This window comes from Scardinius erythrophthalmus (genome assembly GCF_964197995.2).
Source record: "Scardinius erythrophthalmus genome assembly, chromosome: 11".
Classification (NCBI taxonomy): Eukaryota; Metazoa; Chordata; class Actinopteri; order Cypriniformes; family Leuciscidae; genus Scardinius; species Scardinius erythrophthalmus.
In genome coordinates, this window is record NC_138231.1 from 30,000,530 (window position 1) to 30,016,914 (window position 16,385).

The 16,385-nt window shown below is 38.0% G+C and overlaps 1 protein-coding gene across 1 annotated transcript; it reads left to right on the plus strand.

Moving 5' to 3' along the window:
• The first annotated feature begins 1,998 nt into the window (after positions 1–1,998).
• Positions 1,999–16,133, plus strand: LOC308698003 (flavin-containing monooxygenase 5). The gene is made up of 9 exons (XM_081377767.1): positions 1,999–2,120; positions 2,398–2,538; positions 3,656–3,844; positions 4,076–4,241; positions 4,737–4,879; positions 7,349–7,548; positions 7,660–8,015; positions 15,423–15,495; positions 15,590–16,133. Exons 2-9 carry the CDS (start codon positions 2,407–2,409, stop codon positions 15,969–15,971), a joined length of 1,641 nt encoding a protein of 546 aa, XP_081233893.1. The 5' UTR covers positions 1,999–2,120; positions 2,398–2,406; the 3' UTR covers positions 15,972–16,133.
• The last annotated feature ends 252 nt before the right edge of the window (positions 16,134–16,385 follow it).

A 16,385-nucleotide genomic window follows, 5' to 3' on the forward strand; every position in this document is an offset into this window, starting at 1 on the left:
TGATCGGTGTCTGAGACACAGGTAAACAAAAGCTAATAATCATTGGCATACAGCAGTCCATTGTGTAACATTCAGAGCGCCCATGAGTATAAAAGGGCACTTGAGTTACACGTCATCAACTCTTTTGTCTGAAGCAGCGTCTCGTTCCCCTTCTCAGGGAACCAGGGTTACAGTCAGTCTTAACCTGAGAAGTCCCCTTCGAAGTGGAACTTCAACACTGCGTCTTTTTATTGACACTATGGGGTAGGGAACCAATACCCACTACTCCATGCTGAGGGAATGCCTGCCTCACTAGGCTGTGAATATGCACAAACATAGTGGGTATAACATAAATTGACTCATATGTATTACCCAGCCTGATTCAGAAGCTTGTCAACCCCATGGGCACATCCCATGTGACTCATAGTGGCGCTTCTCCCTAAGCCAATACTCCCGATACTAGGAAAGATCCTCAAGCTTCTATGCTCTACAGCGAGGGAAGTCACGGCTGTTACACCTTCCTCCCTCCCATGCAGAACAGGCCTCAGCCCTATATGGTCCCAAAAGCAGAGCTCTAAGGGGAAAATATGCCTCAGCTATGTCACAAGTATTTGACAAGGCCCTTAGGGAGCAGTATACCACAGGGGAGCTTCTTCTGCATTTTAATGGCCCTAGAGGGATTTGGGGACCTGAACCGAGAGGTGCAGATGCTCGACTCTCATCCCTCGAGAGAGTGAAGCATGGGTGGAGCTTCCCACAGCAAATAGATCACAGTGAATGCATTCAGCTACCTCAAGAGCCAAATGCGCTTCGTGCAAACTCTAGATTCTTATCTCTCTAGAGAGAATCAAGCAATAACAGAGCCTCTTACTGTAAATGCATCACCATAAGTGCATCCAACTCTTTTGAGAGCTGAACACTGTGCAAATGCTAGATTTTTTGCATATGCTTTCAACTACATAATACTGTTTATTTACTAGTGTGTTCTAATATGTAACTATGTCATGCTTGGTCTCATCTGACAGCCTATAAACTGAAATGAATGGTGGTGAAATTAATAGAGATATTAAAGGATCCTAATGTACAATCTAGGTACTATTGGTTAAACATGCATTGAGGAAAATATGTTAATGTACTTCTCCCCCTCTTGATCTCCACCCATTTGCCTCATCTTTTGCTTTCCTGTCGGTTGGGTTTCGGTGTTGGTATTCCACTCATGTTTAACAATGCTTTGCTCAGGGTATAAGAAGGAAAGGTAACTGCTGATCTAGGAGAAAGGCTTTAACCCTGCCACTCCCACACACCGGTGCGTAACCTCATACTACAAGAAAGGCTTTTACGGCCTTGTTTGCACAACAGTGCATTATTTGTTACAACTAAGTTTTCTATACAGTATGTTGTTCCATTCTACTGTCTGTATATTTAAACATGTAACTTAAATAACTTTGGCTGCTTTAAAGGCTTTGAGAATCTTTTATCACTGATGATGTTGAAAGCTAAAGTGATTATAACTTTCGTTATCTAAACGTTCAGGTCAAATCCTATTTTTTCCTATCAGTTCTAAGAAAGACCTTTACCTTTAAAGAATAAGAGGTTAAAGAATAACAACAACTTTAATGGAGTCAGATTAATTATATTGGAGTCAGATAAATATTTGAATTATACACGTCATCCTTCAACTGCCTTTTGTTCCGATTATTGGTTCAAAATAGCTGCGTAAGCTTTCAGCCTTACATTAGTTTTATTAAGCTTTAGACTATTGTGAAAAGTGAAAACCATTGAACTCATCTTTTGTTTTATGATAAGATTTATGACAACACCCAAAAGATAAGGACTTGCACGTCTGTGATAACGAGAAATGAGTGAATGACTGAACATTCCCGATAGTCCTCAACACATAGCCTACGTTGTTGTTGAGGTTTTTTTTCCCTTAATTATTCATTCCAGTTTGATCCACCTTAAACTAGTGCCAGCTGAGACCACCCTCCTATTTGAGACTTGAGATACGCTCATTTGGTTACATAACAGGCTGATTTCAATGAGACGGTTGCAGGCAAAGCTGCTCTAACTATCAGGAACAGAAAAACACTGTTGTGGCATTTTTTTTACTCTAAGGGCTTGAGACCATCTTCAGTTAAAAGGTAAGATTTATTTTGTGTGATAATTGTCAAGCTTACAGCTAATGTTTAGACTGGTGTCTGTCTTTGTATCAGCATCTGCTGGCATGTGATATTTTTCTTAATGATTAACCATTGAATGCAGCACATCCATGCCAAACATTTGTAATAATTTCTGGAATACCTTATTAAATATGCATATCACAAATGACGTATAGACACTGTAGTGTAATCGCGTGTCCTTTTTAATAAATGACCATGTGCTTTTTTTTTTCTTCTTCTTTTTCATGTTTCCATGCAGACTGACAGCATGGCTAAGCGTGTTGCTGTGATTGGAGCAGGCAGCTCTGGGCTGACCTCCATCAAATGCTGTCTGGATGAAGGGCTGGAGCCAGTGTGTTTTGAGAGCAGTGATGACATTGGAGGACTCTGGAGGTTTAAGGTTGAAATTAAACTCTATTTTAAACATTTAATGTCTGAAATTTAAATAGCTTAACAATAAAGGTGAAGTGTGTCCTTTCTGTGCCATCTGCGGTACCACACGGAAAAACAATGACTTGATGTAATGATAATTGACTTTAATGATTTTCAGCACACTATAATCTAAATAATACAAGATCAGGTGCCACTGCCATTAGCTCATGCCTTAATAATTAAAACAATATTGTTTAGTACACTACCATTCAAAAGTTTGGGGTCATTCAGTAAAGTCTCTCATGCTCACCAAGGCTGCATTTATTTGATCAAAAATACAGTAAAAATAGTAATATTATGATATATTTTTTTTTTTACTATTGTTCTATTTGAATATATTTTAAAATTGTATTCCTTTGTACTGCTTAATATTTTTGTCGGAACTGTGATGCATTGTTTCAGGATTCTTTGATGAATAGAAAGTTCAAAATAATTGATTTGAAGTATAATTTTTGTGACATTATAATTGACTTTACTGTCACTTTAATCAATTTAATGCATCCTTGATGAAGAAAAGTAATAGTCATGTAAAAGTCTGACTTAACCCAAACTTTGGAACAGAAGTGCCTATTCAAAAATGAATATATATTTATTGTTATTGTTGCACCATTTTAATTCATTTTCATTGTCATTTTTGTTGAAGTTTTAGATTTGTTGATGTTTTTCTAAATATTGTTATGCTCCGACCTGTTTGACTTGCATTTTATTAATTTAATATTATTATTATTATTATTATTATTATTATTATTATTATTATTATTATTATTATTATTATTATTATTATTAATAGTATGTTTTTGACAGATTTCCGAAACACTGCCATTGGTCAACAAACAGATAGCCCTGCCCCAAACTCACAATATTGGATGAGTCAGTTTTGTTTACACTTTTGGGGGCAAAAATAAAGTTATGGGATAAGATGGGATAGGAGGCAGTATTTTTACGTTAAACTATATTACACACTTCACCTTTAATCAAAAATTTCAAAGCTGCTAGTGTTTTGTTTTTGTTTGTTTTTTATAAAAAAAAATCTGTTCTAATCAATCTGTTAAAGTCATTGAGCGTGTCCCTCTGTTCATTCACAGGAAAAACCTGAGGCAGAACGTTGCAGCATTTATCGTTCTCTCACAGTGAACACCTCGAAAGAGATGATGTGCTTTAGTGATTTCCCTGTGCCGGATCATTACCCAAACTACATGCACAACTCTCTGATCATGCAGTACTTCAAACTCTATGCTGAGCACTTCAATCTGCTCAAGCACATTCACTTCCAGGTATTTAACACAATGACATCACATCCACTGAGATTTATCCAAGAAATATATTTTTCCATCCATATTGGTCATATAAGACATATAGGAGTGTTTGTTTGACAACAACATTCTAGGAACACATCTTACTTCTCACATTATTACAAGTGTGTGTATGAGTTTGTTTATAAGAATTATTCCTTTTATAAAGATGAAATGTAGCGTTTAAGCTCTACGTGGTTTGGTGTATTTCAGACCACAGTTCGCAGTGTGAGGCAGAGGCCTGATTTTTCTGACTCAGGTCAGTGGGAGGTAGTGACCGCAGACAAAGATGGACAAGAGGAGAAACATGTGTTTGACGGGGTGCTTGTGTGTGCAGGACACTACACACAACCCATCAAACCCCTCACACACTTCCCAGGTGATCTGACCATAAGATAACAGATTGTTAAATTGGCTTTACTATGCAGCATTCAGAACTATGTGTAATACTAATTCCTGGTATGGCTCTAATATGTATATAGAAGCATCAGTATATTGGGTAACACTTTATTTCAATGGTCAACTTTAGACATTCTACTAACTAACTACTGTATAAGTAACTTTGCAACATGTCAACTAGCCTACCAGTCATTAGAGTACACTGTCTTCTTAATATCTGCTGATACTTATGTTAGGTACTTATCTGCTAATATTTTGATGGTCCCCCAACAGACATTCTACTAACTATAAGTAACTTTGCAACTACATGTCAACTTACTAACCCGAATCCTAACACCTAACTCTAATCTAACAGTCTACTAACGAGAGTTAGTTGACATGTAGTTGCAAAGTTACTTATAGTTAGTATGTCTAAAGTGGACCATCTAAATAAATTGTAACAGTATAACATTTATTGTCATTTTGTCTACTACAGGTATTGATACATTCCCTGGGACAGTAATTCACAGTTGGGAATATAAGGACCCTGATCCTTACTTTGGGAAGAGAGTTGTGATCGTTGGGATTGGGAATTCTGGTGGAGACATTGCCGTGGAGCTTAGCCGAGTGTGTGAGAAGGTGTCTAATATATTTTTTACAGATAATTTCGGTAACACTTTATTTTGATGGTCCCTTTTGAGCATCTTTTGACTATAAGTAACTTTGCACCTACATGTCAACTGACTCTTATTAGAGTATTAGTAGACTGTCTGCTTAATATCTGCTAACTCTTTATTGTGATGATCCTCCAAAAGACATTCTACTAACTATAAGTAACTTTGCAACTACATGTCAACTTATTCTAACCCTAACCCTACCAGTCTATTAATACTCGGCTAACACTCTAATGAGAGTTAGTAGACATGTAGGTGCAACGTTACTTATAGTCAACAGAATGTGTTAAAGGGACCATCAAAATAAAGTGAAACCATAATTTCTCTAGTTTTAGATTCTCAGAAGGGTCAAAATCAGCATATATATGTGGAGGAGGCGCATCCAAGCAATAGACAAATTAGTGACTGAGTATATGTGTTCTTTTTATGACCTAACTGACATTAAATAATATTATTGCAATGTTCTGACAGCAAAAGGGGGAAAAAAAATTTTTTAAAGAAGCTTTGCAAAAGCAAACATTGCATAATGTTAGTGTTTTTATGTCATTGTTTTATGAGTGAAAAAGTGAGTTTGTTGGGTGATAACCCCTGATAGTGTTATGTAAGAATGAGTTGATTTAAGACGTGTTCTTATTAAGGTTGCAGACAGACAGATGAAGATCAAGATCAAGTTCAAATGCAGGGTTTAATAATAATCCAACAGGCAAAAAAACAGAAAGTTGTAGCAACACATTCGCTAACTCAAACGAGACAGGACAAACACAGAGTGAAGGTGAGTAACTTAAATACACATGGTGATTAACTAAATGACGAACAGCTGTGATGAAGATTAGTGTCCATTGAAACTGATCAGTGGTGGGAAACTCAAACAAAGGGACACATGTGACTGATGAATACAAACTAAAAGTCTGTGAAAATGAAACTAAGAACCAACACAACTGATATTTCGTAACATGTATGAAGTGTTTTGGTAGTTGTAGAGCGTTTTGAGTGTGAAATTAACTGCTGTATAGTTGAAAGTTGGTTATGACTGCTGTGTGTAGAGTTTTGAAAAAGTGACCTAAGTATTGAGAAATACCTTCTAGCGATTGAAAAAAAAAAAAAACCTGTAACATACAGTATATTAATATTAAAATAAGACTAGGTCTACTGACTAATTCATTCAGCCAATTATCTATTTTAATGTGTGGGAGCAAGAGAAGGCAGGCAGAGGCCAGAATCTAACTTGAGGGGGTTTTATTAAAAGATTTTTTTTTTATATATATATATATAACTTGGAACACAGTGAAACAAAGGAATGAACACGAACAAACAGGAAACCATTACAATCAACAACTGACAAAGCACCAAGAGAAACACAAGAGCTATTTGGTGTGTTCAGGCCATGCCGTAATTTTGAGATTACAAAATGTGACACTACTCAGAGCTGTTCAAATCCTCAGACTAGGAATTATGCATTTTTATGGTAACACTGTTAATGCCTAAATGAATCTGCAGCAATCAGGTGGTACAGAGGTCACATTGTACAAGAAGAGCTCTCAGAAAATCCCCAGCTTACAAGTAATTATGAGCTCTATGAGGACTTGAATGCTTTTCACAAGTTGAAATGTTTAATTAAGGGAACTACGACATGGCATGAACACCTATATGTACACAGGAGCTAAAAAGCTTAGCAAGATAATGAGATAAGACACACCTGGAGGACACAATCAAGTGGAAAACAACATGAAAAACTACAAAAGGACCACAAAGATGGCAGACAGAACAGGAAACATAAAGTAGCCTATAACAAATGTTCAGGGACAAACACTGAGAACATATGATAGCTATCAGCTAATAAGTACCAACAAAAAAAATCACATTCATTCTTGTAGTAGAAGAGATATACCTCATAAAATAAACTTTTTGGCTTTAAAAGTTTATATTGTTTATTAAATGTAATAATTCTGGAGATGCAATATAACAAAGTACAGTTATATAAATACACATTAAATATTGTACACTACTGTCCAAAAGTTTGGAGGAGTTTTGGAAGAAATGAAAAAAATTATCAAAAGTGACAATAAAGACTTTTATGTTGTTACAAAAAAAAATCTATTTTAAATAAATGCTGTTATACTTTCTATTCATCAAAGAATCCTGAAACAAATGTATCACCATGGTGAGCTTCTTTTAAAAATCTTTTGAATGGTAGTGTATTTGGAAGTAATGAACCTTAAACTTTCTAGATCTCCACCCCTGCTTAATCAATCTTTAAACTCTGTGAAAAGGGCTATATGGTCATTACATTTAACCCTCACAATTCTAAATATGTATTACTCTCTTGGTTGTAGTTAATAATCTGTTATTTCGATAAGTTCAAATGCACTCTGATCTATCCACTAATTCAGTTTTCCTTTCTCACCCTACTTCGGTCTCCCTATTCCTCACTTAGACGTTCCTGAGTACCCGTAAAGGGGCGTGGGTCATAGGTCGCATGGTCAGTAAAGGGCTTCCTATAGACATGACGATGCTTAGACGAGTTCGAGATCTGATTTACTGCCTCCTGCCTAGATCTCTGCTCAACTGGATTGGCGAGAGAAGCCTCAATCAGAGATTCGACCACAAGCTGTATGGACTACAGCCTGAGCACAGGTGAAGGGACAACATTTTGTTATCGTTGATGAATGAAGTAAAGCCCTGACAGTTTGTTTAAAAATTACATCATCATTCACCGTGACCTTTGCCTATATTTTGTGATTCTAGAATCCTTGACAAGCGTACTATTATCAACGATGACCTCCCAGGTCGCATTCTGGTAGGAGACCTGGTGATGAAACCAAATGTGCAGAAGTTCCAAGGCTCGACGCTTGTCTTTGATGATGGGACTGTTGAAGAGAAGATTGATGCAGTGATCTTATGCACAGGCTATGATTTTAAATTTCCCTTCCTCCCCGCCTCCTTAAACTCTGGTGCTGATGGAGATCTGAAACTCTACAGAAGAGTCTTTCCTCCATCTCTAGAGCGTCCAACACTGGCCATCCTGGGCCTGCTGCAGACCAAAGGGCCGATCATGCCAGCTGTAGAACTGCAGGCTCGCTGGGCCACCAGGGTCATCGCAGGTACTGAGCAAACATGACAAGTCATGAAAAATTATTTTGACAGTTATAGGAGAAGCAAATATTAAATTCATAATCATTAATCATATTTATATACAGTGTTGGGGGAAAGTTTCTCTTTAAAAGTAATGCATTACAGTATTGCTTTACTCCCTTTAAAAAGTAACCAATTGCATTACTTAGTTACTAATTAGTCCTGATTTCTCTCAACATGGGGACAGGAGAGGTGTCACTAATGGCTGCTGTTGCATCATCCAGGTGGATGCTGCACATTGGTGGTGGTTGAGGAGATTCCCCCTTTCATGTAAAGCACTTTGAGTACCTAGAAAAGCGCTATATAAATGTAACGAATTATTATTATTATTCAATAAATGAGGAAACAATGTAACTTGCATAACTCAGATATTTTGTTGTAAATTCAAAATGAATGCGATACTTTACTAGTTACTTGAAAAAAAGTAACAAGTTACAAGTAAAACTCGTGTATCTTGTAATGCATTACCCTCAACAGAGTTTATATATGATTATATAAATATGTTTTAGCATGTGAAAGGGCATCAAGCAGAGGTGGACGAAGTACACATACCATGTACTTGAGTTAAAGTAGAGATACCCAAGGTAAAATATTACTCAAGTAAAAGTAGAAGTGCTGCCTTTAAACATTCACTTGAGTAAAAGTACACAAGTATTTGCCTTCAAATGTACTCAAGTATCCAAGTACTATGATTTTTTTATGGCTATAATGTCCTATTATCATTTTTGTCACAAGACTTTTGCTTAACTCAGTCTACGTGAAGACTCTAATGTCACTTTTGGCACACCAATCTATTCATTTAAATGACATTATTTTCAGCATAGGGGGAGTTAGATCACAGTCTTTGGAAGCTGAACTTTTGAAAATAACAATCTCTGTTAATAAGGTGCACTCCATTCCACCAGTCAACTGTTTTAGCATCATACATGCACCAATGCAAAATTTTCTTATAATGTAATCATTATGTTCCCAACTTGTAATAATTACTTTAATTAGCTCATTGTTTTCTTCTTTAAATTAATACATGATGTTAGCTAATAACAGCATGATATGATCTTAGAACCAGTAGCAGTTGGACACAGTCTCTGATAACAGATCCCTCTAAATTGTAATGTAGACACATACTTTGTTCTGTAAAGCTGCTTTGAAACTGTATTGTGAAAAACGCTAATACAAGTAAATGTGAATTGAATACGCTGCATGTAAAACAAGTCAAAATAGAATTTATATTCCAACATAAAATGTTAACATCGATTGATTGCCATCTCACGATATTAACAGAGCACTCAGCTTTAAAAAAAAAAAATCAAATACAAATACTATGAACTATGAAAAAATTAGTGAAATGAAAATGGCTTACCTCTACGTGTTTCCTTAGATTAGAAGGAGAATTATTGTAAGAAGAAATTGTACAGGGCAGAGGCAGGCAGGGAAGGCACTTCAAAAATGAAGGACTCGTTCTTCTTTTCAACTACTTCAAAAAAATATATATATATATATTTTTTTGTCATTTTGTGGAAAAGTAGAGTCAGCAGTTTCTTCCATCATTTATTAAGACATTGGCACTCAAAATGTTATGCTGTTGCACTGATGTGATGTCACATTGAACCTTATGTTCACGCTAAGTAGATACCGCCAAGGTGCTAACAGGGGCAAACAAAACAAGTTCAAAACAAAACGCGTGCTGTACTGTGATTGGTGGCTCGTTTGACCAGTTACGTTTTTATCCACTCATAAATAAAAAGGAACGACTGATTTTGAAAATGTAGTAGAGTAAAAAGGAAGATTTTTGACTTTGAAATGTAGTGGAGTTAAAGTAAAAGTCTCCCCAAATTGAAATACTTCAGGAAAACAGATATGCAAAAAGCTACTTAAAGGGGTCAAATAATGCCATTTTTGTACAAGCTAATATGATTCTTTAGGGTCTAAATTAAAAGTTTGTAATATACTTTAATTAAAAATTCTCATTAGTATTGTAAGAAAACACTCATTTTACCTGGTCAAAAACAGCTCTGTTTTCAGCACGCCGTTTAAGTGCATGTGTCTTTAAATGATAATGAGCTTTGCTCACCCCGCCCCTCTGTTCTGTCCGTACACCGTTTTTAAAGTCCGCGTGAACCGGAAGTTGCAAACGACTTTTCTCCAGTGTTGTGACGTATTTCCCAGTGAAAAGGAATATTGAACAGAGGGCAGGGTTTTACTCTAGCGCTCCTCCTCTCCATCTCTTACTCATAGCAGACTAACGGTTTGAGGGGAGTGGTTAAGCGTTTCCCAACCCAAGCCATCAAACCTACATCATCAGCCATTCCAGACCGGAAGTAACTTTTCAGACTTTGATTAAAGATTACGACGGCAAACTATTTTTTTCTTCACCACAAGACTAGTGATATGCGCTAACAAAGTAAATAGGGTAAATTTTGATTTCAGTTGGACTTTAATAATAACACAATAACCATAATGCGTTGTTCATTATGAACGTGGGATTATGAATTATATTGAGAACGTCATACATAGAAAACATGCCGTAATGTACCCTGAGTGTAAACAGCTGCATTCATCGTGAAGCGTGCTAGCGATTTGCAAAGATTAATATAAAGATTAATATAAAGGTTAATAAAACGTTACACTCACTTCTTCTTCTGGAGGTGCAGCAGGAACACTAATAGTTGGTACCGATCCTTTTTTCAGGAGCAGCTTCTTAGCAAAACCAGCAAAACTGACCTCGTTTGTAAAGCAGTCTGGTGTGTGAAATGATTCGCGCAAACATGAAAGCATTGACGTTGATTGTGGGGAATATTCCCTTCGAAAACAAACTCAGCCACTGCGTCTTCAGCGGTTCGGATTTAGGAACATCAAAATGACTGCTGTGTTCGTTATTACACCCAAGAACAGAACACCACAATCGCTTAGACGCCATTCTGCTCATAGACAGTGCTCCAGCGTATCAACAATGACCGCGCCGGTCCGCGCGGACTATGATTGATAGCTCGCTCATGAGCGAGGGCGGGTCTGTGTTGAAATGCTGCTGTCAATCAACAATCATGGTAATGGCTTGATTTGAGACGGGAAAACATAAGATTAAAAAAAAAAAACACTGGATGGATTTTTATCATTTTATGATGGTTGTGTACAGGCACTGCCAACACACATTTCAGTACAATCAACTTGTAAAAGTGCATGTACCATTATATGACCCCTTTAAGTACAGTAACTAATTACATTTACTTTGTTACTGTCCACCACTGGTATCAAGAGCATCACCGACTACAGCAAGAAAGATGTTTCACCTCACTTTCCCAGGCTGTGGTGCCAGTGTGTCTCAAGACATCTACTATCATCCCCGTGCCCAAAAGCTCAGCCATGATGTGCATGAATGACTACCGCCCAGTGGCTCACTCCTATAATCATGAAATACTTTGAACGGCTGGTTATGATGATGATGATGATGATGATGATGATGATGCATTTTATTTGTAATGCGCTTTTCTCCAACCCAAAGCGCTACACAGTATAGTAAACATAAGATAATTAAACAATAATTAAAAACAGAAAAATCTGACAAAAAAATATAAATAAGATACACTTCAAAGACAGTAAGCATTTTTAAAAAGATGGGTCTTTAGAGACCTCTTAAAGCAGTCCAGAGTTGGGGAATTTTTAATCGCAAATGGAAGTTTATTCCACAACCGTGGGGCGGTAACCGTAAAGGAGCGACCACCCATCGACTTTAATTTGAATGTGGGCTGCTGTAGAGTAGAAGAGTCAGACGAGCAGAGAGAACGATTTGGAATGTAAGGAACAACTAGATCACAAAGGTATTCCGGTGCTATCCCATGAATGGCTTTATATGATAAAATCAAGATTTTAAAATTGATACGTGCCGTTACTGGAAGCCAATGGAGTTCATAAAGAACAGGGGAAATATGCTGCTGAACAGTTGTGTGTGTTAATACACGTGCAGCCGAGTTTTGGGTATACTGTAATTTCTTAATATGTTTATCAGGGAGACCAGAGTATAGTGCATTACAGTAATCCAGTCTCGACGTGATAAATGCGTGGATAAGCTTTTCCGAATCTGGCAGGGATATAAAAGGCCGAACTATGGCAATATTTTTTAGATGAAAAAAAGCTGATTTTGAAACCAATTTGATATGGGCATCAAAAGACAAATGTGAATCAAAAATAACACCTAAATTTCGCACCTGTGATGCTGGGGCCAGTAAATCAGAATCAGTGATCAGATTTTGACAGTTAAACTTGTGCAAGGCTGTCGGCATACCAACAAGTAGAAATTCTGTTTTTGATTCATTAAGTTTAAGATAATTGGCATGCATCCATTACTTAATTTCTTCCATACATGCGCTCAGAGCTGTGATTGCAAGATTAGGATCCGGGAGTGTGTTAACATAGATCTGCGTGTCATCAATGTAACAATGAAACCCCAGACCGTATTTTCTGATAATGTCACCAAGTGGGAGCATATAAATGCAGAACAAAGTCGGCCCTTGCACTGACCCCTGCGGGACACCCTGCTGAACTAATGTGGCCTCAGATTTATGTTTCCCCATGCAAACATACTGAAAACGATCTGCTAAATAGGACTCAAACCATTTGAACACAACACCAGAGATGCCTAACAACACACGCAACCTGTTAAGAAGGATGATATGACATATAGGGCCCTATCTTGCACCCAGCGCAATTGACTTTGTACACCGACGCATGTATCATTCCTATTTTGCACCCACGCAAAGCGCGCTTTTCCCTCCACAGAAGCACGTCGCTAAACTAGGGAATGAACTTGCGCTCCCTGGGCGGTTCAGCGCAAAAAAGGAGGCGCAAACGTTCCTTCATGCTATTTTGCAGGTTTAGAAAACAACTGCACCACTAACCAGGAAAAAATTGTTTAAAGTCAGTGGCGCGTTGCGCATGTTATTCATATGCTATTTTAAGGGCGCATGCTTGGCCATAATCAATGTAGCGTGTGCACAACGCGCATACACTTTGATTCTCTCATCTACACAGAAGCAGCAGTTTTCATTTTTTGCAAATCATACATTATTACGATAGATAGATAGATAGATAGATAGATAGATAGATAGATAGATAGATAGATAGATAGATAGATAGATAGATAGATAGATAGATAGATAGATAGATAGATAGATAGATAGATAGATAGATAGATAGATAGATAGATAGACAATTTATTCTAAAAGCATACATCTAGCTTACACATTTACCCAAATTATCATACACCTTTTTAACCGAAGTTAATTTGGGTGGGTTTCTCCATCCCCAACGTCCCTGACGAGAGCGTTGCTCTCCTTGGCTGTGAACCGCTCCTGGCGCGCGCCTGGCAAAACCGTCGTTATAATAGGAATCCGCTTTAGAAAAAGTGCGTCTGCTCTTAAAGGGAATGTGAGATGACGCTCTGATTGGTTTATTTCACGTTACGCCCAAACCACACCTATGAATAATGAAGCTACTTCAGACCAACCCATTTTAGATTTGCGCCTGGCGCAAGAGTCATTTATCCCGCCGGGAAAATAGCAACAGCGCCAAGACCCACCCACAAAGTTACTTGCGCTTTGCGCTTTGACACTTGCGTTTCAGATCGTTAAAATAGGGCCCATAGTGTCAAAAGCTGCGCTAATGTCTAGCAGGACTAGAATACTGCAAGCACCAGTGTCAGCGGAAACAAGTAGGTCGTTGGTGACCCTTACAAGTGCAGTCTCAGTGCTGTGTCCAGATCTGAAACCAGACTGAAACGGTTCCAATAAGTTGTTATTGGACAGATATTGCTGTAACTGACCAACAACAACTCGTTCGAGAACCTTTGCCACAAAGGGCAGGTTCGCAATAGGCCTGTAGTTAGCTCAATTTTGAACATCACAGCCAGTTTTTTTTTAGAACAGGTGTGTCACCTTAAGGGCCGGAGGAACCTGGCCAGTGGCTAGGGAGTTGTTAATAATTACAGTGATGGAAGGGCAGACATGTGATAAACACTTTTTTAGAACCTCAGTAGGCAAGGGGTTAAGAAAGCACGTGGATGAACTCATAGTCATGATCAATTTAAAAACATTGTCTACATTGACAGTAGTAAAGTTCGAAAGGGCAGTAGAAGGTGAGTTTTTTGAGTAAGACTCACTAGTCAGCAAAGGAGAGTCAAAGGAGATGGAGCTATAAATACTCTGAACTTTCTCTGTAAAATATTTGTTAAAATTATTACACATCTCATCAGAAGGACAGACAGTTTTCTTTTGAGATTTGAGAAGGCTATCAATTGTCTTAAATAACGTCGTAGGATTAGCAGCACCTTTATTGATAACATGAGAGTAATATGCCTCTCTGCTAGTCTTCAAAGCAAGATGATACTGCAGCTGGTGTTGTTCAAACATTAATTTGTGAACGGTGAGGCCTGATTTTTTATACAACCGCTCAATCTTGCACTTGTGTACCAGGGAGACGACTTGGAAAAAGATACAACTCGTTCTTTCACTGGTGCAACAACATTAAGAATTGAGGAAAGTGCAGAGTTGTAACAATCAATAGAGCCAAGCACAGGAAGCTCCGCAACAAGGTTAGAAATCCTTTCAGGGTCAATATTCCTAATATTTCTAAAGGATATGACACGCTGTTTAGAAGACTGCAGGGAGGCAGAGATGGTAAATTCACTTGTCAGTAATTTATGATCATTAAAATTAACTTCATCCTTTGAAAGCTGATCTATACCAATACCCACAGAACATAACAGGTCCAATGTATGTCCAGATTTATGAATGAAGTTAAAACACTCTAACACATGCAGGAAGGCAGCTGCAGAGGAACAGTTTGGATTGTCGACATGAATATTCAGGTCCCCTATTAGCAGCATGTCTGGACAAATAGAACTTAGCAGAGTCAATAATTCTGCAAGTTCAGAAAAGAACCTCGCATCAGCCTTAGGTGGGCGATAGATAGATAGATAGTTATGGCCCACATAAAGGATACCTTTGACATTAATGTGGACTCCCTTACAGGAAGAACTGGTCTGCATCGGATGAAGTTTAATCGGTCACCCATTCTGCAATTGTCCCGCAGACTCTAGTCAATAAACTACTGCTGCTTTGATTGAAATCCTGGACTTTTTTAACGAACAGGCCACAGACTGTTAAAGTCCATGGCATTTCATCTTGACCTATCATCCTTCACACCGGCTTCCCCCAGGGATGTGTCCTGAGCCCCCTGCTGTACACACTATTAACAAATGACTGCTCGGCTAAATATCTGGGCTATCATATTGTGAAGTTTGCTGATGACACAGTTGTGATGGGATTGATATCCCACAACGATGAGTCCTTTTTCATGTATGAATTCTCCTTCTGTTCTTCAAGGACTAAATCATCTTCCTCCAGCCGATAAAATGGATAAAATAATTGAGAAGGACATAAAAGCAAATTTAAAGAGGTAATTATGTATTTACCTTGATTGTAATTCCAAATAGGTTTTGGTTTGACAATTAATCTATGCTTGTTTTGAACTCTCTGCTATCTCTCTACAGTTACCCCTGTCCTAAGCTGGCTGCCCTTCAAGTGGACTATATCCCTTACCTAGACACAATAGCAAAGGAAGTGGGTGTCCGTCCCAACATTGCCTGGCTGCTCCTGAGGGACCCTGCTGTGGGACTGAGGGCTTTCTTCGGCCCATGTACTCCCTACCAGTTTCGACTAAGCGGACCAGGGTGTTGGAGAGGTGCCCGTCAGGCTATTCTTACCCAATGGGAACGTGTGGCCAAACCCATGAAGACACGGCCCATTCCAGAACCTTCATCCTTCAGTTTCTTCTTCTGGCTGGGCCTGTCAGGAGGGGCTGCAGTGATTTTTGCCATTATGGCAATGCAAAAGAAGACCCCACTCTTCCTGAGACACCCATCTGTTTCTTGAATCCCATAGAAAACCCATATTCGATTTTTGGGTTGCTCTGTTTTGAATTTGCACTTTAGCCTTATTATTTCTTTACCTAATTCTTGGAATTCATCATCATATATAATACCCGTTATATTTTAAATCTTTTAATCTGTGAAGGGAATAAAATTAAACATTACTATTGTGGTCTAATAATTCTTTTTTCCCCTTATATCTGTGTCATAGAGCTGGGCGATTTATTGGTAAAAGATTACCAATCTCAATTCAAACACCCACATGTCTTATTTCTAAAAAAAACAATGATACTCCAGTGTCTTTTAATCATTTGGTAAAAGTACACTGTGACCAGAACATTCAGATCTGTGTGATGCTGCCGCTGACCCAGAGACAGATGTCTGAAACAGCTTTAAAAAAGTATTTTCATCCTCACAG

Coding starts and splice junctions, on each gene's coding strand:
- LOC308698003 (XM_081377767.1), top strand. CDS start 2,407: ATGGCTAAGCGTGTTGCTGTGATTGGAGCAGGCAGCTCTGGGCTGACC. Junction 3,845..4,075: donor TCAAGCACATTCACTTCCAG/GTATTTAACACA, acceptor GGTGTATTTCAG/ACCACAGTTCGCAGTGTGAG. Junction 8,016..15,422: donor GGCCACCAGGGTCATCGCAG/GTACTGAGCAAA, acceptor CTGTTCTTCAAG/GACTAAATCATCTTCCTCCA.